This window comes from Sturnus vulgaris, chromosome 12, assembly GCF_052056855.1.
Source record: "Sturnus vulgaris isolate bStuVul1 chromosome 12, bStuVul1.hap1, whole genome shotgun sequence".
NCBI classification, from domain to species: domain Eukaryota; kingdom Metazoa; phylum Chordata; class Aves; order Passeriformes; family Sturnidae; genus Sturnus; species Sturnus vulgaris.
Genome location: NC_142254.1, coordinates 13,337,992 through 13,363,826, shown reverse-complemented (window position 1 = coordinate 13,363,826; position 25,835 = coordinate 13,337,992). Strand labels below are relative to the sequence as shown.

The 25,835-nt window shown below is 45.2% G+C and overlaps 1 protein-coding gene across 2 annotated transcripts in view; it reads right to left on the bottom strand.

Moving 5' to 3' along the window:
* Positions 1-25,835, bottom strand: part of GNAO1 (G protein subunit alpha o1) — a 141,215-nt gene that overhangs the window by 89,675 nt on the left and 25,705 nt on the right. For both annotated transcript variants that reach the window (XM_014880835.2, XM_014880836.2), the window contains exon 3: positions 2,597-2,738. In XM_014880835.2, the coding sequence (XP_014736321.1) occupies positions 2,597-2,738 (142 nt within the window). The remainder of the gene's footprint in view (positions 1-2,596; positions 2,739-25,835) is intronic.

The window sequence follows — 25,835 nt, the reverse complement described above, 5'->3', positions numbered from 1 at the left end:
ACAGGTGCAGATCCATCTCTCAGAAAGTGGGATGGGGAAGCAGTAATGGCCAAGTGGTCTCTGGGGAAAACCTGTCCCAGGTCCAAGTCTCCTTCCCTACTGCTGAATCAGGCTGGAGTAGCCACACTCCTGGCTCCCCTTCCTGAGCTCCCTTCTCCTGGGGGCTTAAGTGGTGAGTAGGGGAAAAATCCCCCACTAAAAGATTTGCACGGAAACCCTTGGCTGAGGAATGACTTTTAAAATAGAAAAGCTCTGCCTGAAAAGGGATGAACCATGTACCATAATACTCAACAAATCGCCTGTTAATGGCCTCTCTTTACAGCAGCTGTGCATTAATAACAAAAGCAGGGCAGCAGAAGCCATGTGCTTCTTTGTAAGATTAAAATAAATACTATTTCATACTAATACCAGCAACTTTCTGTGCCTAAGAGAAAGAAGCAAGTGCAAGATCACAGCTTGAGAGACTTGGTTTCCTTCCCCTTTGTCTGCTGCTGGATGAGGAAATATTTCTGCCATCTATGAAGGGAATAGATACACTGAATCACCCTCCCAGGCAGTGGTTTGGTTTATAGTGGTTTGTGGCAGGCTTGTCTCAGACAGTCAACATGACACCATTGTAAAACAGGAGTAATTCCTCCAGAACTACATCTTAGGGGAAACTAGGCTGGGGAGAACTTAATCTAACTTACTTTTCACTTTGCAAAGCATAACACAAGATCCCTACTGCCATAAAGCATAAATTGAAACAACAGTGGTTCACGCTAGACATAAGGAGAAACCTTTTCATCATGAGGACTGCAAGAGCAGAGGAGCAGGTTGCCCAAAAAGGCTGTGCAGTCTCCGTCCTTGAATGATTTCAGACCCAACTGCGTAGAATCCTGAGCAACCTGGTTTGACCTCAGACTTTACCTGAGCAGGGGTTGGGCTCAACACCTCCCGAGCTCCTCTCCAGCCTGAGTTATTTTACAACCCTAGGAACATTTGGCATCTTTTCCAGGGGAATATGAACGGACACAACATTTTGTTCAGCCCAGGACTCCACCTCTCGTTCCTGGCAGTCCTGATAACAGCTCTCCTCCTCCACACCCTGCACTGTGCCAGGCCTGGCACTAAAGCAGTGATGAGTTTTCCCTCCTCAAATTAGGACTTTAGGCGTTTAAAAAAAAAAAAAAAAAAAAAAAAGAAATGAATTTTACATTTTAAAGCTGTCTGCCACAGACTATTTATCAGACATGGAGAATGACTTGTTTCTGTTTTCCTAGGCATAGGTTTTAGCTGAGCGAGATACGTTGCCTTGCTGAGAGCTGAGTCACTGAGTAATCAACAGATTAATGTATTCAGCTTGAAAGCCATCAGCATCAGTTCTCGGCAAGCTCACAAGAACTCCATTATGGTATCATCCCCACGTTTGGGATGGAAATGTCTCCAGGATTTAGAGTTCCTATGGGAAAACCCCTAGATGCAAAGAAATCAAAGTACCTCTTTGTGATTTGGAGAAATAAGGTACCTCCTCATACAGTAACACCATAGCAGGATTTTGGCATCCCTTCTAGAGAATGCTTTTATTATCAACCCTCAGATAAGGAGTTTGGAGTATGTTGTACATCTGTCATTTGATAGCTACCTAAAAATAGTCATTACAAACTCACTGGCACATAGGACTTTGCCTTTAACAGGTTTTTAATTTGAAATCATTTTATTTCCAGAGAAATCAAGTAGTTTTACCTTCTCTGGGATTGCAGCATGCAAAAAGGGTGGTTTTGACTTCACTCTAGGGTTCTGAGTTCCTCTGTGTGGGCTTGGTCTGAGCCAGAAATGCAATAAGGCAAGGCAGAGGCTGGCAGGGGCACCTCACAGAGGAGCCACTGTTTAAAAATAGGGAGCTGGTGAAAGTAATCACAGACTAGCAACTGTAAAAGGACAGGCTGGCCTAGGTGTGTGGTACGAGAAGGCTGCCAAGCATCACATAGCTGTTCTGATAAGACAGATGCCAGTGCTGCTGCCTAAGAGCCTGTCCATACCAACCTCGCTGAAGTAATACATCCCCTTGTTTGCAACTGAAATTGCTGTTTGGGTACACTTAAATGGGGCATGTGCAAGTAGAAGCCAGTCAAGCCTCAATCACGTTAATCCTAAAAGCTTTCCTACATTAGCAGGCTGGTAGAAGAGCTTTGAATGGCAGCAAGACTTCTCCCTGATTCATCAGTCCATGCAGCCTGTGTGTCCAGCACAACCACAGCACACATGTTCTCACTGCTCTCTCAAATCTATCAGTAGATCTATCTAGGCTGTCCCTAGACAACAGATTATTTTTCTTACTTGGCCTGACTGGTGCCAGGGCATGAGAGATCGTGGCTTTTGTGACACAGTGGCCCCCAGGGCTACACTTCCCAGCCTAAGTGTACAAATGGCACATCACATGCAACCGTGTCTCTGCTGTACAAAATGCATGTGCAAGAGGCATACAACAGTGATGGAAATCTCCCCTCCCTCCTTATCCCTCTAAGGTACTGAGATTGTGCAAATGCCTCCTGTTATGGTCTGCAGTCTCTGGTGCTCAGCTGTCTGTACCCAAGCAGAGGCGATTTCAACTTACCCGTCGCTCCTTATCACCATACTCAATGCCCAGGGTGTCCATGGCACGGACAATAGCTGCCAGTGACTGTATAGTGTTGCTGTACACCACTGGCTTGTACTGCTTCACGTCTTCTCCAGAGAAGCCGTCCTCATGGATGATCCTGAAGAAAATGCAAAGGACAAAAACTCTTGAGAATGTAATTTCAGTGGGAGAGACATTTAAAAGACAGCTGTGCTCTTCTGAAGAGCACATCTGCTGCCTTGATTCGCTTAATTTAGTCAGCATTTCTTTTTAAACCTTTCTGGTTGTTCAACAGTAGTGTGTCTGAGCCCAGTGCTGGAATTAGCATCCCTTTTGCTCTCTATCAAGAAGGTTTTGTGCACAGTTGGTGCATATGGTACCTCCTTCCCAAACGAACTGCAAACGCTGAAGCCTGGAGCACCTCGTGTTTGCAGGCTCAGCAGACACAGGGAGGAGGTTTCCAGGTCCTACATTACCTTCCCAGTCAAAGTCTATGGAAATATGTTCAACGTGGACAAATAAAAATCACTGAAAAAAGTGATAGAAACCGTCTAGTTCTTGTCTAGTCCTTTTAGTAAGAGTAACTCCTGGGGTACCTTACAAAAGGAACCATAGTTGAAATACCCCTTTACACTACATGGGGACTCAGGGACAGAGGGGGAAGTGTCTTGGTTATGAAGCACTTTAAGCACTTAACCTCCACACTTCCTCCCCCCTCCTTCTCTCTCCTTTAGAATAAGTGCTGAGATTTTTTTTACCTCAAGGCATGTTATGTTATCCCTTCCCCAAGCAAGGTGGGAATGTGACCCACAGTCCAACCAGCTCTGCACACTGCATGCTCTGTGTATCAGTCTGTATTAAACTCTGCAAAGGAACTATTTGATGGAGCAAGTTATTGCAGCCCCTTGCTCAGGTCAGAGGACTGACCCCTGTAATTTATAAATCTCTAAGTAACTCCAGAACTAAGTCTGGATGTGTCTCAAAAAACAACTAGGATTTGCAGAACTAATTGTGTCTGACAATAATTCTTCCCAGTGAAGACCTAAGTTATGTCTTAAACGTCGGAAGAGAGGATGATCTGCTTAGCTAAAATGAAATCCTTGTTTGCTCATCTTCAGATGTCACTGGACAGCAGAGGGTTCTTCAGTAACAAATATGGTCTCTGATAAAACCTAACACCTTTTCTGTAACAGCATTTTTGATTTCTTTTTTTTTCTAAATCAGATACACACCATCAAAGATCCTGACAAGTGCTGGCATCCCCTGGGAGAGAGGGAGCACTATCTCACACTGTGAGCTTGCAATAGATACAGTGCTGGGATGGAGAATGGGGCTGGATGCCAGCCCAGTGTTATTAACAGATGACTACACGAAGAACAAGGCTGGTAGAAACATGCTGACCAAGACAGAGATCTCCTTCCCCTGATGTGAAGCTCACAGAAAGGTTTTCTAACACAAGTGACTGACTCCCTGCTGTCCCCACCACAACCTTTGCTTACTCAACACTGAACACTGAGCTTCTGGGAGGAGCTGCTCAACAACCCCTGAGTCCTGGAAAAACATGACTACAAGCAAAGACAGCCTCAGACGGACAATAATCCAAATCAATTGGTGATCAGGAAATTTTTAAGCTACTGATCTGAGGAACTGGGCAGAGCCCCCTGCTTGGGTACCCTCCAGCAAAGGCAAATGGTGCCAGTGTGCTGGAAACAGCACAGGGGGATGCTGGTTCCCTCACCTAAGCTGATGAGAACACGGGTGGATGAAAACCTTTCTGACTTAGTAAATCCACGCTTGCCAATTTGCAAAAAAAAAAAAAAAATTCGATAGCTTGTTTTGATTTTGATGGAGTTATGGGCAACAGCAGATCTTGTACTCTGTAGCATTTTTCTGTGAATCCAGTGATTGTGGTGAGGTTTGGAACAGTAGCATTTCAATGATGGGGAAGGAGGCAGGGCAGAAGAGCCATGTATCAGCACTGGATCTCATGGATCATTTACTGTTACTCAGACAAGTTGCTGAACTTCTGGGAAATGTGTTCTTTGCCAAAAGGAGCAGTCAACCTCAAGAGTTATGGGTGGCACAAAGCAAAAGGATCTGCATCAATTCTGTCTGAATTCAAGACAGACTGTACAGCACCACTTCCTCCCAGCTCTGAGCATGACAGCAAGCATCCCAGCAGAGCAGGGGTCCCATGGGAGGCAGGCAGGCAGTTCATGAAAGCATCACCAGGAATAATTAATTCTTTCTGGACGGGTGGCTTATGGCTGGATTTTGGGGCAAGCAAGATTAAATGCTGGGTTTTGGGCAACTAAGAGAAGGAAACATAAGAGGGGAAAAAGAAAACGGTGAGGGCAGGCACAAGGAGCAGTGTAATAGCCTCAAGAGGATGCTGCTAAAATTTGTTTGGTCCAGCTGTTGGTCAGGCTGGTGGGGAGGGGAGTGATGCCCACAGCTTGGGCTGGATTTGTTTCTGGCTTTTACTGATAGGCATCAACTCAGGAATTCAGAAGGCAAAAAGAGTGCTGAACAGCTCTATGAGGAAAGATGTGAGCTTTGGTTCCTTGTCTTCCTCAGAGTTTAAACCGTTTTTAGCTTTGTGCCATGAAGCTGATGCCTAACATTTCCACTTCTAAATATTCCAAACTATTAAGCTCCCTATCCAGTAACAGGGCTCCTTGTGCTGAAGGGGCAGAGTTAGGGGATGGAGAGCGGCTCTGGGATCCCTCAGTGAACACACTGCAGCTGGGAAACAATGCTGCCGTCCTTCAAACACAGAAGTAAAACCGGCACTTTTAAAGGGGGCAGAGAGAGCATAGAGAAAAAGCACCCTGATTGTTCCTGTGAGAAATCTCTCTAGAAGGCAGCCATGGTGACTGAAAGCAGCACTGTGAGTGCCAGTATGGATGGAGGTTTTGCTGTAGGAAGTCCTATGCATTAATCAATCATGCAGCGAGCATGTTACCTAATATTTCAGCGAGCAAATCCCCCCTGACTCCTGCTCCAAAGCCTGCTAGGACACTGTGAACTGGTTTATTGTCCTATATGCATTTCACAAATGTTTCTCCATTTGCTTCCTTGGCAATCTGATGGCTCCAGTCCTGTAGCAGCTTTTTCCATAGTCCTTTGGAAATGTTCATGCTGTTCACCTGTTTGGGATACGCATTTCTCCTTGCCTGCTGTTGTGCTTTACTGTCTAGAGCACATTTAAAGCTCCAACACTATTCCTGGGAGGTATCCTGGGACATGGCTCAAGCCAGCTCCTGGTGCCACAGGACAGGAGAAGCAGTGGGGTTTGTGTGCTGTAGTGAGCTGTGATCATTAAAAAAATATAGGTGTATGAACTAACAGAAGCGACAAGCATGCAAAGACTGTAAAGTCTTTACAGGTTTAGGCAGGGTGGGCTACTCCTTAATCAACCTGCAAATTATGGAAGCAGAGGATTTTCAGCACCAAAAATGTGTCCAAATGACAAAGGAAACTGCTGCATGCAGGTTCCTCTTTGCCACACTAGAACTGGTTCTCTTCAGGGCAAAGGAAGAAAAGGGATTTAAAAGGATCCCCAGGGGCTGTGGAGGGGGGAGAAAGTGCTGTAATTTAAAAAAGTGATTCTGAGCAATTAAAAAGCCATTTCATTCACCAAGTGACTAATAAAACACTGTGCTCTGAAGGGAATGGTGAGAGACAACTGAAGCAACCTGATTGCCTAAGGTACCCATTAATGCCTGCTCCCCATCCCTCAGCTGCTAACAGCAAAACCCATATGTTGGCATGTTGTGTTGTACTCATTTCAGAATGGCAGTAACAGGCAGGTATTTGCTGGAGAAAATGGTTCCACCGCAGATCAGATCCTCTGCCATCCCCCAGCAAGTCGTTAATGCTGAAGAAGTGCCCAGTGCCTCAGCAATTATTGCTTAATTACAAAATAAATGAAATACTTGGAAACAGGGGGTGCATTCTGCGTAGCAGCTTGCTTTGGCTTCTGTTCAACAAAGCACTTACGTGCCTTCAGCCTCTCACTACACAGTGAATGCACTAAGAAGGCAAAGGCAGAGACGATTTTGCCGCCTGTCCCTGCTGACACGCACGGCCCCTGTGGCTGTGGAACAGCAGCTCTGAACAAAGCCCACCACAGCCCCAGGGCAGCAGGGCTGGAGCTCAGCTGGGGCTGATCCCACCAAGGACACAGCTTGCCCAGGTCACTCCTAAGGGAAATACTTGTCCATGATCCTGAAAACCTCCTGGAGCAGAGGCCACAGTCACCATCATTCCCATACATCAGTTCCAGCCAAGCTATTCTGGTGCTTTCCTTCCAGCCCTTCCAACCTGAGTCAGGTTCAGTCAGCACACTGACACTTCCCTACACCTTCTCCAAGCAGGTCCTCCTCCTCTTTTTTGAGGCACAGTGCCCCAGACTAGAGCCAGTCCTCACATCTCCAGTCTGCCAAGATAATTTGAAGCTGTAAGTTTATCCTCTGATGTGCTGAAGCAACTGTCCCAGCTTCATATCACTGCCTGGGGTAAGTAATGATGTATTTCCATCCATTTTCACCGATGAAAATTTAGAAGGAAATTGACACAGACCCCACTGGAGTCCTGGCTGACAGAGTCCTGTGCTCTGACCATAATCCATTGGTAACTGTATACTTTGGGAATGAGTTGTGCTACTCACCCATTTTTGTGTAAGACCTATAGTAGGTTTATCTGCACTATTTTTCCAGGTCACTTTTTAAAAATCCAGTGGGACTCTGACAAACCCTTCCTAAAATCTAGATATGGCACAAATTATTGCTCTCCTACTTTGGCTGAGAAATCAAATGAGACTACTTTAACATGCCTCATTTTTGTATAATCCATGCTGTATGTCACTCATCTCCTTTTTTATCTCCTAGGTGGTTGCAAATTATATGATTGATAGTTCAATTCTCTTGAAAGCTTCTAGAAGTTGACTGGTCTATAATTCTTACTCCTCTTTTCTCCCTCTATATTTAGAGAGAGGCACCATGTTTACATTTTTTCCCTGTCTTCTGGTGCCTCACCTGCCCTCCAAGAGCTCTCAAGGAGAAGTGTTTGTATTTCTGAGATGGCGCCTGTAAGTATGCACTAAGAATTTCTTTAAACATGGCTGACCTGAAGGCATTTAGTCTTACTAAACTTGTCCTTTCTGTGCCAGGAGGAGGGAATGGCATGTGGAGATTTGTGGAACCCCCTCTTGCTTCCAGTGCTCAGCATCCTTCATCCCTTTCACAGCTTCACACGCAGGTTCTCTGACACAGCCCTGATTTGTCTCCTGCCCTTTGTCATTCCTCCAGCCAACGTCTCTGAAATATTTCCTGCAAAATTCAGAGACCTTTGTGTGGCTTCAAACTGTCTGCATCACTATGAAAGACATACTTATAAACTTCCAATTGCCTGCCAGAGAAAATAAAACACATACTGTTTCTGTTTTACCTAAGATAATTTACTTTCAATCAGCAAGATGTTTCCAGCTGAATGAAGTTTTCCCATATCAATGCACATCCCTACAATTACAGTGATTTGCTTGAATAAAACCAGGCAAGAAATCACCAGGAGATTATTACACTCAAAGTGTATCACAAGCAAATGAATGGTCCAGTTCCTGTAAGAGCAGACCCGGTCCTCCCCTTCACCCGGACAAGTTAAGGAATTGAAAGGACATTGCACAGCTTTCCTACAGAGCCCCGTGCCTTGGCAATGAGTTTCAGCTCTCAGGGCTCTGGGGCACTGGGCTGGTTTGGGCTGGCAGTGGCATCACCCTGTGTGACACCCGCAGGTTCCCTGCAGCACGGGAGGCTCTGAGCTCTCCTCCCACCTCAGGAAAGCTCAGGTCTGCACAGTGTTCCAAGTCCACATGACACTGTGGGAAAATGCAAGGGGTGTGAGATGATGCTGGTGGGTGTAAAAGGGAGGAGATGACTCAGGCCATGGCATTACAGGGACAACAGAGAATTCGTCCACAGACACATTTTTGCTCAGGCTGTTGAATCCCATTAGCACATTCACGTTTATGGTATAGACTGATCCAAGGTGGATTTTAGATGAGGAATCTTGGAACAAACACACTTCACAAAATCCATTTTTGTTCTGCAAACTTTTCTGATTTGTATCCCCTCCCTTCTTCTTTCAGAAAAAACCTTTCCTGTCTCCTGCCCAGAATCAGGTAGATTACTTTGGTGAGGCTGGGCAGAGCTTGAGTCAAAAGAAAAAATCTAATTCTGAAGAAAACGTTGCAATCTTTGTTCGCAAATGGGGAAAGCACAAAAATCTGATTTTAATATGTAGAGAGGAGGATGATCAAATTCTGATGGAAAATCTCCTGATAATCAGCTATTTTAAATTTATTTTTATCTTGATATGAGGTTAAAAACTTTGTTTACAGGGGAGTTATGAAGCTAAATTCCAGTGATTCTCTTCTCACTCGTTTAATAGCCTGAAATGCGATTAAAAACTCCTGGATTATGTTAAACTAAATCAACGCAGATGCCCATGACCTTGTGTTCAAAGACTGCAAAGGCACAGTTCAGACCTCTGTCATAGGGTGCAAATCTCTCTAAACTCTCATTCTTGCCCCCAGCTGTGCTAGAATGCCATGTTGTACATCCTATTCCCACAAGAAATTCTCCGAGATGAAAATTGACTGTTTGCCTACATGCCCTTTATTTTTTTTTAAGAAAAACAACTTCCTTAGTCAGGGCCATCTAAAAACTGCAAATGGAGCTCATTTTAAAAAGCATAATTTTTTTAACCTGGACTTTTAACTGGTCCAAGAAACACTGATGAAGCCCTGTGATAGATACCCAGCTGGGGAAAATCTCCTTTCTGGAGGAAATACCTTTGGGTCACTCAAAACTGAATTCTTACCACCAAAGTATTTCTTGCATGCAAAGATATTATTCTAACTAACCAGATGGTTCATGTTAAAAAATAAGTAAATCCATCAGGCGATTGAAATACTGCCAAAATCTACAGCCCTGGAAATGGCCAAGCTTACTCAAATCAGTTGCAGAAGGTTCACAGACCTGTACAAGGCAGAAACATTCTTGCTCCTCTAAGGCACTTCAGTTTGTGCCTAATGCCTCTAAGTCCCTCTGATGCCTTGATGGCGTCTCTTTAAAGCCACCCATGTGCTCCTGCACCTTAACTGCTGGCCAAAAAGCTTGAAGATGATGTTATAAGAAACTTTCTTTTGTCTGCTCAGAATTGACATTGCTACCATCTTATTTTTGTCTGTAGGCAAATGGCTATTGAGCCAACAGTGACATACAACAGTCAGATACTGTATCTTCCCCAAAACTTTGGATTTCAGATTGTTTTCAGGTGTATAAAATACTTGCAGAATACTCTTCATTCCCAGTTTAATATAGCCGTAAACTAGAAACATGTACAGCATTCCCAACATGATGCTGTGTCCCTGCAGCCCTGTGGCAGTTTGGAAGAAGCTCTTAGTCTTCTTTTAATTATTATTATTATTTTTTAATTGAGTTCCACATCAGTGCCTAATTTTGGCTTTGGGCTGTCTTGAGGAGTGATCCCTGCTTCGGTTGAATGCTGTAGCTGAGATGAGAGATGATTTCCTGGACTGCATGCTGAGGTTTCACACTGTGTCCTTCATTGGACTGGGGTGTTGGGTTGGCTTTTGCACCCCACATTTGGGATGCACCAATGACTTTCCCATCTGCAGTGTGAGAACTGTTTCAGCATCTTCATTTTCAACAGGAAGCAGTGGAGTGAAATACTTTGTTTTTAAGTGTGTGTACAAAACAATTTCAAGAGTGTAAACAGTCTACTGCATCCTGAAAGTAATTAATTAGTGTTGATGAATGAAAGACACCAGTTCTGATACTTCAAAAGAAGGCAAAGCTGGGCAGGCAGAGCAAAGCCAGCTACTGTGCTAGTGCTCCACCCAACACAATAGGGATGTAGTCATCCTTTGAAATTTAACACTACAAAGACAGGAAAATCATAGAATTGTTTAGGTTGAAAAATATCTCAAAGATCATCAAATCCAACCCTTACCCTAGCACTGCCAACTCCACCATAAATCTGGTCCCTAAATGTCACATCTACATATACACATATTTTAAAAGCATCCAGGGATGGTGACTGCCACCTCCCTGGGCAGCCTGTTCCAGTGCTTGACAACCCCTACAAGCCCTTCAATTCCCCTGAATATTCAATCTAAACCTCTTCAGGTTCAACCTGAGGCTTTTTCCTCTTGCCCCGTGGCTTACCCGTGACAATAAGCATTGCCCACACCAAGCCTAATTGTGCTCATTCACCACACCAGTGCTTTAACCCACCTGAGACAAACTAACAAGTTTTTTTTTCCTGCAGAGATTGCTGGCCATTGGTCCCCAGAGGAGTTCTGGTACTTGGATGCACTATCCTGCTCCCAGGTGTTAATGGCCACAAATGAGCTCCTCCTTTCTCAGGAGCTGCTGGTTCTGGTGAGGGCCAGGCTATGGGCTAGCTGGGGAAGGCACACTGATGTACACAGGCTCAGGATCTGACTGCCAGCATGGAACTGCAGGGATTCAGTGCCCAGCTCAGTCCCCAGGCCAAACCTCAGACCCTGCTCCTACAGCACAGACAGGGGATGACAGTATAAGGGTGTAGTCAAAGGAAGAAAAACCCATCACACTAGCTAACAAAGAAGCCACATATAAACCCTCATTTTCCTGCTCCAAATCAGTTTCCTCTGCTCCTGAGAGGCAATCTGCCCAGATGGGAAGCAAAGGGTGGAAGCAGGGTACAGGAAGAGGCTGTCCCTGACCCCCATGTCCTGCACAAAGCTGGGAGTGGCACAGACTTGGGTTTTATTCAATGTCAGGCCACTGGTATAATTTGGTTTTACTAAAATTTGCAGTTGGTTAACTTTGATAATGCAACGTCTCCTGGGACCTTTAATATTAAGATCAAATATTGAATACCCTACATGCACCTAATTAGTTTTAATATGCATCCTGCTTGGCTCAGTAAGAACAGCAAAGAAACACAGTCAAAAACAATTAGATCAGGACTTTTTTCGATTAAAAAAAGACAGCTGGACTACACAGATTCCTGCAGCAGCATTTGCATTAGATGAGATTGCATTTTTCTGTGGAAAAAGCCTTGGAGCCAAAAGGGTTTCAAACAGCACCAGAGGAGGCTGACAGCTGCATTCTTTGTTGTGCATTCCCAAATGATAATTCAGTGAAGTAAAAAGTGTTCCTGCCCCGAGTGAGTTATCATCTCATCCCATGCAATGTGCTACACAGTCAATCTACTTTGCCCATGCTCTGCCTGAGACCAATGAGATCCCTCAGGGAAAAAAAATCCACCGGGCTGGTGATGACCCACATGAGAGAATTCTCATTAATTCCTTGGTAATGTTACATAAGGTCATTTTGTTGAATTAAAATTATTGGGATTAATCTTCTTAAATGTTCTCTTAGATGCAAGGGGGATCCAACTGCAGCTGGATCATCCCACAGCTGGTTCTAGAAAGTCAAAATAGTGTTTTAAAGCCCCATAATGGTTTTGTTAAATTCATCCCCTGAACAAGGACACAAAGCAGCTTTTTATGGCTTTTTTAGATCACTTACAACTTCTGTAAGCTGTCATTAACTATCATCAAAGCCTGAAAAACGAGGCAAATGGGTTCAATGTCAGTTTTACTGCCCAAACCTAAATAATATTTTTGGTTTCCCATCTGCCTCATCTGAAGTGTTTTGATAGCTGCAAGGTGACTTTGCCTATCAAAACCTTTTCAGATGTTGCTCTCCATAACCAAATATTCTGTGGACAACAGAGGAAACAAGAGGCATGCACAGTCACTTCATTGCCCCATGCATTTCACCCTCACAATCCAGCACCACAAGCAAAACCCACAATAAGACCAACCCTGTATATTTTACCCAGACATTAAGAATAAGTGTCTGACTCTCTCAGTGTATCAAAGCAAGGCTTTGGTAGAATGTATCTGGTTCCTTGCCCTAATGCAACAAACCTGGCTTCCAAAGCCCCTCGTTCCACTGAAATCCACTGGGATTCAGAGTTCCTCTTCTGTGTCTAGAGCTGATCTTTGCACAGTTGACATATTTTTCTGTGTGTCCTAGTTGTATTAGTGCTCATTAGGAATTGTGTGCTGTCATGAAAACACTCAGCTAAAATAAAAAGATGCTTTAAAGCAGCTTTGCTTTTTTGGGATATCAAATCTAGCAGCAACTGTCTTTCTGAAGCAATAATTGATGTGTTTGATTAGGTCTGGTGGCAGATGGGGGTTTTTCAGTACTTTTGATGTTTCAACATGTTAAGCCGAGAAGGAATCAATTCTGGAAAGAGCGATTATGGCATTCCTTGTATCCTGTCCATCTTCTCTGGCACGATTACAGCTCAGGGGCTCCATCTCCGAGCAGTGTGCCTGCCACAAGCCCCTGGGTGTGCTGCCAAGCTGACATTAGCCTCCACTAATCTCAGCTCAGAGATTTTTGAGTCATGGTGCTCCCAGCTCTGCAGTGTGCTGTCTTTCTGTGAGAGGATGTAATCAAGCATCACGCCACACCCCACAGAGCACAGGCCAAGGGAGAGTATCTGGCTGCTGGGAAAAATCCCTGAAGACTGCAATGGATCCTCCATCAATGGAAAATTTTGCAGTCAAAATGAGGATGTCTGGTGTACATGAGATACAAGTCCAGAGTGGAGGAATAGCAGTTTGGCCTCTGTCACTCCTGCTGCTGCAGGCAGCAGAAACCCAAACCTTGCCTGTCTAACCGTGCTATTTCTTGCAATGGGGCTGCAAAGTTTCTGCTGTCTGTGTTCAATGGAGCCCTGTGGAAGTCTGCCTGCAGCAGAAGCATGGCTCTGATTGAGCAGGGGTAGGCACCTCCCCAAACAGAGGTGGTGAGACCTTGCTTGGGCCCCTGTGCTCAGTAATGCCAGGTTATAGTTCCGAGCTCCCCCAGCCTGCCTGCTCAGGTCTGCTCACTGAGGCTTTCCAAGATGAAGACTATGAGCTGAAACCTGGCAGATACAGTATTTTAGGATTCTTCCCACACTGCTAATAAGATTTCACAGCAGGAAGGAGGTGTGTTGCACTTGTAGTTAATTACATGCATTTGGATATATTTGAATCATAACTTCTACACTTGTACTCAGGGAACAGGTTATCTGAAAGGAAGACAAATGCACAGCTTTTACAGCTTTTCCCTGACATCTGCCACAAGGCTTCAAATAACCCTTTAGCGATTCTCAGATGCAGCTGATGTTTAGAAAATACCAGTGGGAGGACAAGACCTTGGCTGGTCTAACTCAGCACACTCCTCCAGACATACCTTACCTGTACTGGGAGAAGGCCCCACCACAGCTCTGAGTCTCCCACCTAAAATTGCTGTGAGAAAGACGAAGAAACCGTTTCTTCCAGTGTTTTTCCAAACTTTTCAGACCTATTCCTTTTCAAACCTATTCCAACACTATACTGTTTGAAAGAGGATGTGAGGGCTTTGGACATCCTCAGTGTCTCATGGCTTTTCCTGGCACAGAGAACACCTGCTCTGTGTCCTCTGTGTGTCTCTCTATCTCCTGTCTCTCCGAGCTGGGACGGCCAGAGCCTTCATGTGAGGCTGCTGGGGCAGAGGGTGGAACTGGAAGGTGGGGTGCTGTCAGCAGAGGAAGAGTACAAACACATGCCACAATGAATGCACCCACTGCCAAAAGACCACAAATAATTGCTTGTCCTTGCTCTGCAGAGTGAGCTGGCACTTTGTAACCAGATCCAAGTGCTGTCCTGTGACCTCCCGGTGACAGCAGGAGAAAAGGACCGGAGAATTCCTAAAAAATCAGCAGACCACGGGCTGGCCACTGGCACAAAGCAGACCAGCTCCCCTGCATCCCTGGGTGACTCAGCCACCCTGATGGGATCTGTAGAGTGCCTGTGTGCCCCAGGCACACTTCTCACACCCTCACTGGGTAAGGCATGGGTCCCTGCACTTTCCTAGAGTTTCATGTCAGCTTTTGGCACAGCAGCTCCTGCTATCAGAGAAAGGAGTGATCAAGAATCAAGTATCTGGGGTACCCTGGCCAGACACTCTGGCTTAGAGCCAGGTCGGCACTTAAGTTCTCCTTCCCAGGCCCAATCTTTGTTAATGGAAGCCTCAGGAGCACTGCACTACCAGGAACCAAGGCGGAGTCTGCCGGGAAGTGACCCTCTGGGGACAGCCACTGGAGAGCATGATCCTTTGGGGACAGTCACCAGAGAGTGTGACCCTCTGGGGACAGCCACTGGAGAACACACTTAGCACCTCTTCCCCATCCCTTCCTGTGACCACACTGCCTGGTGGCCACCAGACCCCGCAGAGGCAGCCCTGCCATGGTGCAAGCAGCTGCCCCTGGGTGTACAGACCGATTGTGCTTCAGCCACCACTGGCTTTGCAGGGGACACCATAACTGAGCAGAGCCACATTTAAAAGATGTGTAAATGTGTTTGCCCATTACGCTGGGAAGCGACCGCTGCTGCAAACACCTCAGAACTTGAGTACATTCCTCCTACTGCTTTCATCAGTCTTTGTCATACTCCATGTCCTCATCTTCAATTGAAAAATTCCTTATTGATTTAATTTGCAAATTTGCCTGTAAGTCTCTCCCAAAAGTACCAGAGAAGATTCAAGGCAGTTCAAAGTGACTGTTTGAACCTCTTATAAAGCATCCAGCTAGATATGGTAAATCTGCATCGTAATAAATTTATTCCACATCTGATCATCAGAGTTTAAGCTTATCTCTAGTATTATTTTACTGTCCCCAGTGTAAAAGATTACTGCCTTCTGGAGAGGTTTGATTAGATTCAGAGAGGCTGAGGTTTAATGAGCATAGACTTCTTCGACTCTCTCTTCCCACCCACATAGTGCGTGCACTGCTGGTATTTGGATGATGAGCCATTTTGATGGTGTAGACTTCTGTTTTTCCAAAACCCATCTAGGAAAGCTTGGACAACTCATTTGTTTCTCATAGCTTACAAGTTTTCCAAACAGCACAGATCTTCCCTTCCCTCTCTGGCCAGGCTTTCCTCCTCTCACCCGTAGTCCTGTGAAAAGGAACTGCTCCCAGCTTTACTTCTGTTGGTCTGGGGAGGAGAGCTGGGAGTACTTCAGCCCTTTGGGAGATGTGGGCAGGAAAAAAAAGAAAACAAACACAACAATGATCTAAACTTAGGGAACATAGGTAAGGAAGTGCTGATTTAGCATCTAATAGCCCTGACAGTGTCCCGTTTAAACAGAGTGATTGTGGTTCACTAATATCCATATAACAGATTAACAACACAAAGAACATGGGGAAATGCATGATAAAAAGCAGCACCTAATCTATGAGCAGAGGCAATAGTGCTGAGCAACCTTCGGCAAACAAGTGGCTCATTAACCAATCAATTGACAATGTTAAATGCAGCAACTCACGCTGAACGCTGCTGCCCCCCGGCAGGGCTGGGGAAGGTAGGCGGGGTGAACGAGTCCATCCCCACTTTGGGAAGGATTGCCACAGGTGTCTACTTGGGAACTGGAGAGCTGGAAGTCACTTTTATTCCAACTAATGCCCAAACAAGAGCCTGAGATGGGGCCAAAGGTCCCCTGAGAAAACCCCAGGAAACAGACTGGCCTTGAGGCAGTTTCATCTGGCTGATGGAGGTGAAATTTCTATTGCTGTTCTTCGCTGATACCTCTCAGGGACCCCCAAATCCCTCAGAAAATCAGGGCATGATGCAAGACTGTTCCCTCCTCTTCATTCCTAAATCCTTGCTTTAGAGGATCCTGGGCAATGAGGCTTTCACCTCGTCCCTAGGAATAATAATCCGTGGCACAACACATTTCATCCCTTAGAAATAATTCCTGCTGTCCAGTCAAAATTTATCTATTGACAAACTCAAAAGCACAATGTCATTCACACAGTTATTTTTAGTAGCAGTGTTGCCAGCAGAAATAACAGGCCTGATGTGTTTCCTCCCCCCAGCTTAGAATGAGGCTTCTGAAATTATAGATGGGAGCACTAATTGAGTACCAAGAATGTTACACACGATTTGCACTGCTGTAGAATCTGGTAGCAAACCAGTGTGCTTCCAACCCCACTTGCACATGCAGTTATTCTGCTGTCCACTCAAAGGGTGCATATCCACTGGCAGGAGTATTTGTGACCACAGTTTACATTTGTTGCTGCAAACCATCCCTAGCAAGAAAGCATTTCGCAATTTCTACCCAAAAATAACATTAATCTTAAAGAACTTCCCCTCCCCGTTGTTCTTCAGTTGTGGTTCTACAGACATAATAAGACTGAAAGGAGTCCTTCGATTCTTTTGGTTTTTGTGGTGGGGCGATGGACTCATGCCCACGTTCCAGGACTCCCCGGACCACCTCCCAGTCCCACACGGGACCAGCACAGGAAGGCTGCCTTGCCAAAGTCTTGCCAGCAACTGTGCACAGTTACGGCTAAACTGTAACACAGCTACCGAGCAACAAAAGGGAAGAAAAGCTTTCTGTTCTCCAGTCATTTAAACAAATAAGATAAACAGCATTTCCCAGCGCAGGAAGATTATGTGTGGCTTTTGTCTCTCCTGTTTTGGTTTCCTGTGCTAAGCACTCACTCACCCATTCATAGTCACTAATGCCCAAGGCTCAGAGTAGCACTCCCTTGTGTTGATTTCCATGTGTACTTTAGGGTTTCTTTACATACCCAAATCCTCATTATCACTCTAAACCACGGTAAATTACAGGAACAGTGGGCTGATAAAAGTCCTCCTAATTCAAAGCAATAGTGAGCCTATTACTACTGAAAGCACTGGTCCCTTGCTGCAGCAGCACACAAGAACTGAGTGGGAGAAATAAAAAGAACCTGGCTGGCTAAAGAGCCGGGATGGAAGGATGTACCAAGAGCACAGGAGTGACACAGCGTCACTGGGGCGGGAGCAGAAGGCACACAGGCCCCCCACCAGGGCTGGGGAACAGAGGCATCTCAGACGACTATTTCCACCCCAAAACCAACAAGGTTTCCTGATCATTCAATTCAGATCTCTCTTGTCCCCTCCCTCGTGTCTTCCTAACTCGACATACATATTTCTGGCTTATTTTTCTTTCAATTGCCCCTCATTTCCTTATTTTACTCACTCTCCTTTTCTTGAAGTGTGAATATTAATGTCAATCTCGGCTCATTTAGTGTCAACTCTTGCTACCCCACTCCCTTCAAGAACTGCCTTTGACAATTTGGATCATTCCTTTTATCAGTTAGTCCACCCAGGAACTCACAGCGTCATAAAACCTTGCGAACCTGCGGCAGCAGAAGGAATCGTGTCACATGGAGAGCCAACGTGTCCGAGTTCAATCGAATCCTGCTGGTGGCAGCGCAGCTCTGGGGGGACCAGGGGCTGGATCCCCCTGAGCTACCTGCCAGATGATGGAGAGACACAATGTACTTAACGCTGAGTCCTTACTACGCAAATTTCCTGGGCCCTGTGCAATTAGTCATCAGCAAAGAGGCTGTTAAGTGCTGGATAGAAACTCCACTGAAATCCGTGAGTGTCTCTAGTTTCTTACCGAAGAGTTGGATCAGGCCCTGGGAATGCATTTGTTTGTTTTTCCCTTGTCATCAGCCTGCCTTTGGCTGAAAGCTATAATCCATTCAGGGAGGACCTGTTTATCTGTGAGAATAGCAGCATTGCTGTGAAGAGGTAAGAGTGGGAGTGTGCTTCAGGCAAAAAAATGCAGATTATAGCCCCGCTAGTAATGAATTCAGCACAGAAAGAAAGAAATGCAGGCTGTTCTAATTTTCTGAATAGATGTAATTCCATTTTGTTCCCTGTGAGTCCCTTCTCTGACAATTGTCTGAGTGGAGGGAGGAAAAAAGGGTTCCAAGCAAAACACTTGTCTATGAAGGATGTTATTAAAATGTCCTACTTGAACATAGGCTCTCTGCAGACCAGGGTTGCAGAATACAAACGTTCTCTCTCCCTTAGACAAGCTTTGTCTAAATTCAGAATGTTTGTCAATTATTTTCCAAAAAGCACAATTGCTATCATCAGAATTAGAGCTGGCTTGACTTGTCCTGCCTGATTAAGCACCCACTTTAACAGGGTAGGTTCAGAAGTTCAACATGAACTTGAGGGCTGTTGGATTTGCAGCAGGCTTTAAAAAATGCTCAAGAAAAAAACACACTGAGGGAACAGATGTGAGATATACAGAAAATAGGGACAAAACCTGAGAGTGATCAGAGAAATTTAAAAAATCTGTGGTAGTGAAAATCCATTGAAGAAACTCTGTGGCAAAAGTCTCTGACTGGCTGAACTTCCATCATTTGGCTTCTGAGGTCTCATGTTTATTCACACCTGCATACAAACTTGGTTCCAGAGATTTGCTCAACCTGGCAGCTCTTTACCTAAGAATTTGGCTGGAGGTCTGCAGCATGGATGTCAGTTAAGTTTTAGCATAGAATTTTGCCCTACCATCCTCCAATATAACTTCCTTTCCTTTATTGGTCAGGGCGAACATGTCCTGTCTTGGGCATGTGCTACAAACAGGATGGGTGTCCCTTGAGACAAGAAAATGTGTATTTTTGTGGCCATGTGTGGGGTTTGCTCACTGAAAAATTTAAGTGTGTTGAGGCTTCCCAAGGCACTCCCTGCAATGCAATCAATTGCATCACATCATGAACCTACCTAACCTGTGAAACCCAAAAGCACCTCACCTTGTCCTCCAAGTGCTTTTCTTCAACCTCTCCTTGATTTGTGGGAAGAAAGGAGTCTTAATTCTGCAGAGCTCGATTCCAACTAGACACAGTGGCTACCACGGGCTAGGGCTGAATTAGAAATAAACAAGAGAGAACCTGGCTGTCCCTCACCCCATCACTCTCTTGAAGGCTGAAGAAATTTGTTCTGACCTTTACTCTTAAACTAGAAGAAGTTTTGCATATGAATTCTGATCTGCATTTTACATTTACATTCCCATACCACACAGAGGTAGCAGGGGCACCAAAGCTTTATGCCAAGAGCAAAGGGAACTGGGGAAAAGTGCTAAGGACAATCACGTTCTGTTCATTATGTCAGTAGCAGCACCATCCCCGGCGTGCTAGGGCCATGTCCCTTGTGAAGAGGACACAGTCCCTTCCCCTAAACTCTGACTATGTGACTGTGCTATTATTGGTACACTCAATGCTGAATGGCCAAAGGAAAACACTGCACTGGCTCCTGCTTTTTTCAGATACAGAAAGGACAGCAGGCACAAAGGCAAACATAGCCTCTCCTGTGCACATGTGACAGTCACCGCATAAGTGACTCGCCATCAAAAATGCCTCATTCCTCCTGACAGGTCTTGTCCTAAAACAATGTCTTAAAGTCTGCAGCTGGGCTGGATTTTCCATATGCAGCTGAAACTGCCAAAAGAACAGCAAAATCCCTGCTAGCAGAAAAGATGCCTCTTAGTTTGAAGAGAAAAGCCTTCCCAGCAGTCTGTCTACAAGCAGTGGACATGGTTTGCCATCCTCCTCCTGAGTGGATGTGCAGCTGAGGCATCTTAAAGCAGAGTATGCTTGGGAAACAGTGTCTGCTCTGCTCCACACCTGTGCAGAACTGTGGATAAAGGGCATTTCACAGAGAGGGAATGGTACAGTTCCCATAGTCAGTTTGCTATATTCATCTAGATTTGGGCTCTTGGCTCCAAAATGTTGAGTCTATTTTCACATGGCACCTGCTTGGTACGGACTGTACCCTCGTAAGAACTTGGCTTAACTTGAGTGAAGCACAGTTGCAGTCTGGAACAACGTAGCTTCTCCCTCTTTATATTTTTTACTGAGTTTTACCTCATTGATTTTACTGGGCTGTTTCAGCAGCATTGTTTCTTCTGCTGTCCACAGAACCCCTTGAAGCTCTTCCCCTGTATTTCTGAGCTGCATCTTCTTCTGAGTTGTGCTCTTCCTATACTACCCCCCCAAACATGAATGGGAACACTGAATAGCACTTTTTGAAAGTACATAAAAACAGTGTAGGCACATACAAACCCACTGTACACTCACTCTATGCTCAACACTATGTCTTACAAGGTGCTGTTTATAGGCTGCTTGATAATTTTTGATGGCATTCCTCACTACCAAGTTCAGGTAGAGCAACACTCACTTCTGTAATTTTTGTTTTTCTAAATTAGTGGTCTTGCTTTCTCCCCCCTGTACTAAGAGTTTTGCAGATAATCCATAAAAGAAAAAGGTGTACCTTTCAATTTCTATCCTAATGATTGCTTCTGAGCTGTTTTGCCATAAACAAATCATCCCTTACAAATGAATGAGAGCACTCCAAACACAGCAGCCTCTAATGCTGCCACTGCAAAAGTCTCTTTGGTTTGTATCTCTTGTGAGAGAGCAGGGGGAAAAAATCCTGAACTGATCAGCAACAAACCAGCTTCTCCTACCCGGATGATCCCTGGCTTCTTTCCAGCCTAAAAGAGTAGCGAGAACAAAACCCCTGCTGAGCACACTGCCTCTGATCCTGCCCTGCTCCAGCGAAGGATGTGTTGACACCAAGTGCTGTGCAAAGACAGACTAGAGCCAAGCTGAAATGCTCTCAGCTTGGCTGGGTGTCAAAGCACTGCTCGGAGCTCAGCTGATCCAAGGGCAGGTAGTGTGGGGTCCCTGGCTGGGGGAACAATGCTGAGCTTTCACAGCCAGCTGGAGTACAGAGACCAAGCCCCTGTCCATTCTCCCAGGGGTAGGTTCCCCTGTTTGCTCCCAATAATGTCCCACAGAGGCCCATTTTTTGAAGGCTGTGGTGGCCTTGGCAAGCAATAGAGGACCTCAGGCACCTGCCTGGAAAAGGAAATTCACGGAGCATCAGGAAAGGAGCTCCCGCAAAACGAATTAGCCCTGTTAACTAGCACGCATTCCTTACAGCACAAGGAAATCCCAGCCAGCATTTCTAAGCTTTATCCATCTTGCAATGGTTTCCACCCTTGCTGTTGTTTACAAGCTTAACAAACTGAAGACTGTTTGAAAGAGATCACTCCTTAATCTGGCTTGTCCTAAAACCAATAGGAGAGGAGGAAGGCAAGGTCATGCATATCCAAGGCCAGCACAGAAACATCCTTATTTATCTTCTCTAAGCTGTTTTAAATGTTAACTCCTTCAAGATATGCTGAAATAATCAAGCTTTGAATTTGGTGGTGACTGCAAGTGGTGGAGAAACCCTGACACTTTGTTAGCATTTAGTTTTGGTTGGGTTCAAACTTCACCCTGTTTGGTCCCTTTGTGCAGGTCCAGGCCATGGGATCAAATATGCAGCAAAGTCCCAGATGAGCATCTCCTGCCTTCTACTTCCCACTCAGCTACAAGCTGTGGGTCAGCCTCAGAGCCCCACTTCTGTGGCACTGCCAGGTGCCTGAAGAAAATAAGCTTCCAAGAGTCTAATTATGCATCCCCAACATGAAAAGCCATCCTCTAAATATCTGATTGGGGAACACAGAGCCAAGGAGTGAGACAGGCATCTGAGCATAAAGTTATTTTTTAGAAGCTGAGTTTAAGGTTGGCTAAAAATATGGCCTATCCCTTTCAAGGGTTATTTTGCTTACGGTGTTGACAAGAATAAAGCTATTAGTAACAGAGCATTCAGAGTATTTGGGGCTGGTGTTTGTCTGTCAGTCACTCATCCTCCAAAACACTCTCGTCAACATTTGGAAAGCAAGTGGGATGTATGATCCAGCCCCCTCCTGGGAAAGCTGGGAGAGGATAACAAAGCTGCAAGAGCTGCAAAAACCTGGGGCTAAAGAAAATAGGAAGGGGGTAAGAAAAGGAAAAAAAATCAGTTCAGAAGGAAACATATTAGAAACCCCAAAATGTCTAGAAAAATGGTTTTGGAGGAGGAAAAAAAGTACAGGGAAAAACAACAAAAACAACTGTTTACAAAAAACCATGAAAATTGAGAAAATAAATTAAGAGACAATGAGTGGAGATTCCATAGGGGAAGAGGAAAAGTGACCATAGGAAAATCAAGTTATCATCTTTTCCTTGTGTAGCACAAAAACTGTGTTCACATAGCATGGATTCCTGGGACATGTAAAACACGAGCTCTGTGCCTCAGGCCCCTCAGAAATATATGACTGGAGGGACCTCGAGCACCAGCCTTGCAGTCTGCTCTCTAACCCAGCTTGCTCGGCTGCCAGGTACGAGAGTGATCACAGATTTCTGCTTATGCTTCTCCTTATCTCCCACAGCCAGTGCATGAACCTCTGCAGTCTGCACTACCCCAAGCCAGCCTCTTGTCTCCCTCCTCTGCACCTCTAACAAATCCTGTAACAAGAACATGTTGTCTGTCTTCTTTGTCTGCTCAGCTCTTCAGGACTGAGCTCCTAGTGTGGACGACATTCCTTTTTCAAAGGAAATCCTTTCCATTTCCCCTTAGTGCTCCCTATGGAAGGTAAGTGTTCTGTTGTCTAACAGCATGTTAAACACGACTGTAATTTAAAGTACCTGCTTGGAAAGGGGAGCAGGAACCTGGCAGGGGTTGTTCCCTGCACCCATTGTCCTGGGCAAATTGCCTGCTCACTTCTCCCCATCACAATACCAGCTCCAGCCTCACCCCTACATCTCCACCACCAAGTTAAAGATCTGCAGAGCCAAGAGACATTCAATGCTTAGCACAGCAATTTCTGTTGTGACTAATCCTGCAGTTAGACACCTTTTCCCAGGGATCCCATTGCTGACACACAACCGGCTCCCTCTCTGCCTGGATCCGTGGCTCACAGTGGAGGAGAAGGCTGAGTGAGCCCAGCCTCAGCTGCTGCCTGTGCCCGTGTAGCACACAGACAAACCAGTGTGGTGTAGAACCTCTCACCTGGGCTGTGTTGGGAAGAATGGGCTCAGCTAAGCATGTCAGACAGTAACTGTGGTCTGCAGAAATGGAACAATAATCTGTCTGCACAGTAAAACCCTGAGGTGCCCAGCCTTGTCCTCAGATGATAGAAATTATTAAGTGAGCAGTTCCGAGCCGGGGGGGGTTTGACACTAAGGTACCACTTATGACAATGAAATGTGCACAGGCAAAGTGTACCTTCCCAGGCATAACCTGGGGGATGAGAAGTAACTTTACTCAGGCTCAATTTCCACCTCAGTCCATGAAGTAGGTCTAAACAGATTGAAAGCAGAATCACTTAGAGCTATCTTCACGAGGAGCTCATCAATTTGAGTAAGCCATCAGCCCCAGGCTATAGCACGTGGCCATCCTTGCTTTCACCCTCCAAAGCAGTACTGTTGAGATCCGTGGAGCTCTGTGGATTTACATCAGTAACAGCAGAGAAGGAATAATCTCGGTGCAAGAAAATGACTGTGGTCCTGCTCCTGTTAAAATTAATCTCAAAGCTCTCAACCATAGCCAGGGATGCAGCTGACCTGGCCAGCTGTGTCCATAAGCAAGCCCAGAGCTCAGGAGAAAACAAAATTATTGTAAAGGAAGAAAACCCTGAGATGGGGTTCCTCCCCTCTCACTTGTCCCCTCTGCTCTACAGTGAGTCACTGGGATCTCACATCTGCTTATTGCTAAGCTGTCAAATAGCTTATCCCTAGGCCTGGGACCAGCCTGGAAAGACATGAGCAGAACCCAGATCTCCACGCTCTGCACTGGTTCACATGAGACCTGCTGCAGCATTTAGAAGAAAACGGGGGAATTAAATGGTTTTGTGAGCAAAGACACATTTTCAGGGTTTTTCACTTCGTGGCTTTGTCATTAGCTTTCTAAAGAGGAGCTTCTATGATGAAGAACCCATCCCACTGGTTCTCCAGAAAGGGGTAAGGCTGCAGTCACCAAGGGTGAAATCCTGTTTGCTTCATTTGTGGGCCTTAAACACACAAAAGGCTGTAACTACTGCTCAGAGAAGGTTTACAAGGTGAAAATCCTTTGAAGACCTTTTACTGCAGGAGAAGGAAGGTAAATATGCCAGTGATATGAACAAATTCTAAATATTTAGGTGTTTAAATAAATAAAGCTTTTACAGATTTTTGGAGTCTATTATTCATGGTGTGCTGGGGGTTGTCTAGACTGTGCACCAAGGGATAAAACCATTTTAAGAGGGTAGAAAATGACATTTAGGCTCAGAAAGGTGAATCAGTTTGTGTACTGAGTGCTGGTCCAGGCCTGTGTATCACTGGACAGATGAACGCCAATTACCTCAGTACAAAATGTGCCACAATTCACTGGGCATTGTAGCAAAATGACAAGAAAGAAGACCAGAATGTGATTATTTTCTTTTCTAGACATGTTGAACAAGAAGGGAATCTCTGTCAGCAATAACATTGCAAGCTGTACATGTCCCCAGGAAGGGGCTCAGCAAAAGGTAGAAAAGAAATAAGCAGCTGTGCTAATTCATTCACTGCACGTGAAATCAGTCAAGAAACGACCTGATTTTCGGCTTTATAAAAACACAGAACATTTTAAGTGCTTTGGTGAAAGTGATTGTTTGAAGCAGTTGGAGGACTAGAAAAAAGGCCATTGTAATCCTTTTGGGATGCAGCTTTCCAGTTAGCAGTATGCCAGCTCAGTGCTTCAATACAGGCTTCCTGACTTGATAAAAACACCACCCTATTTCTCTAAGACTTTAAAATGCTGTTCAGAATCCAGTGCTTTCCCTGTGCCTGTGTCTGTAATCACACTGCATGATCTTAGAGAACACAGCTAACCAAAGATGGGCTGCTCTGACCTGAGCAACTGTCTCCTCGTATTTGTGCTTTTGTCTTGGCATTTTCAGCAGGGTACAATTAATTAAAATTCCAGATTAATTAAAATGTTTTGCAACAACAGCAGCAAAAATTGCTTGGAGAAAAGCCTGTGCAAAGTGAAACTGGAGCCTGGTTGGTATGAATATGCATAGTGCCCAAAGTACACTGTAGTGGCATGTGCAGCCTGTCCCCAAAGTAAATGACACAGTGAAGGAGGAGAAAAGTAGAGGCTTGACAGACCCCTTTACACAGAGATGCAAAAATTTGTGTTAACCCCTGCATTTCCCCGACTGCCTGTACCTCACAGTGCAAGTGCATGGAAATACAGTGGCTTCCAGTACAGCTGGATGAACGCATAGCTCTGCCAAGGAATTAGGACTTGGCTAGTGCTCCTGCTCCTTGTTCTGACCGTCACTGGCTGAAAAAGCTTGTACAAGTTGCTTTCCCCTTCTGGGCCTCAGTTTCCCCTTTGTAAAAAGCAAACAACACTACTTCTCTATCTTGTGTGAAGTGCTAT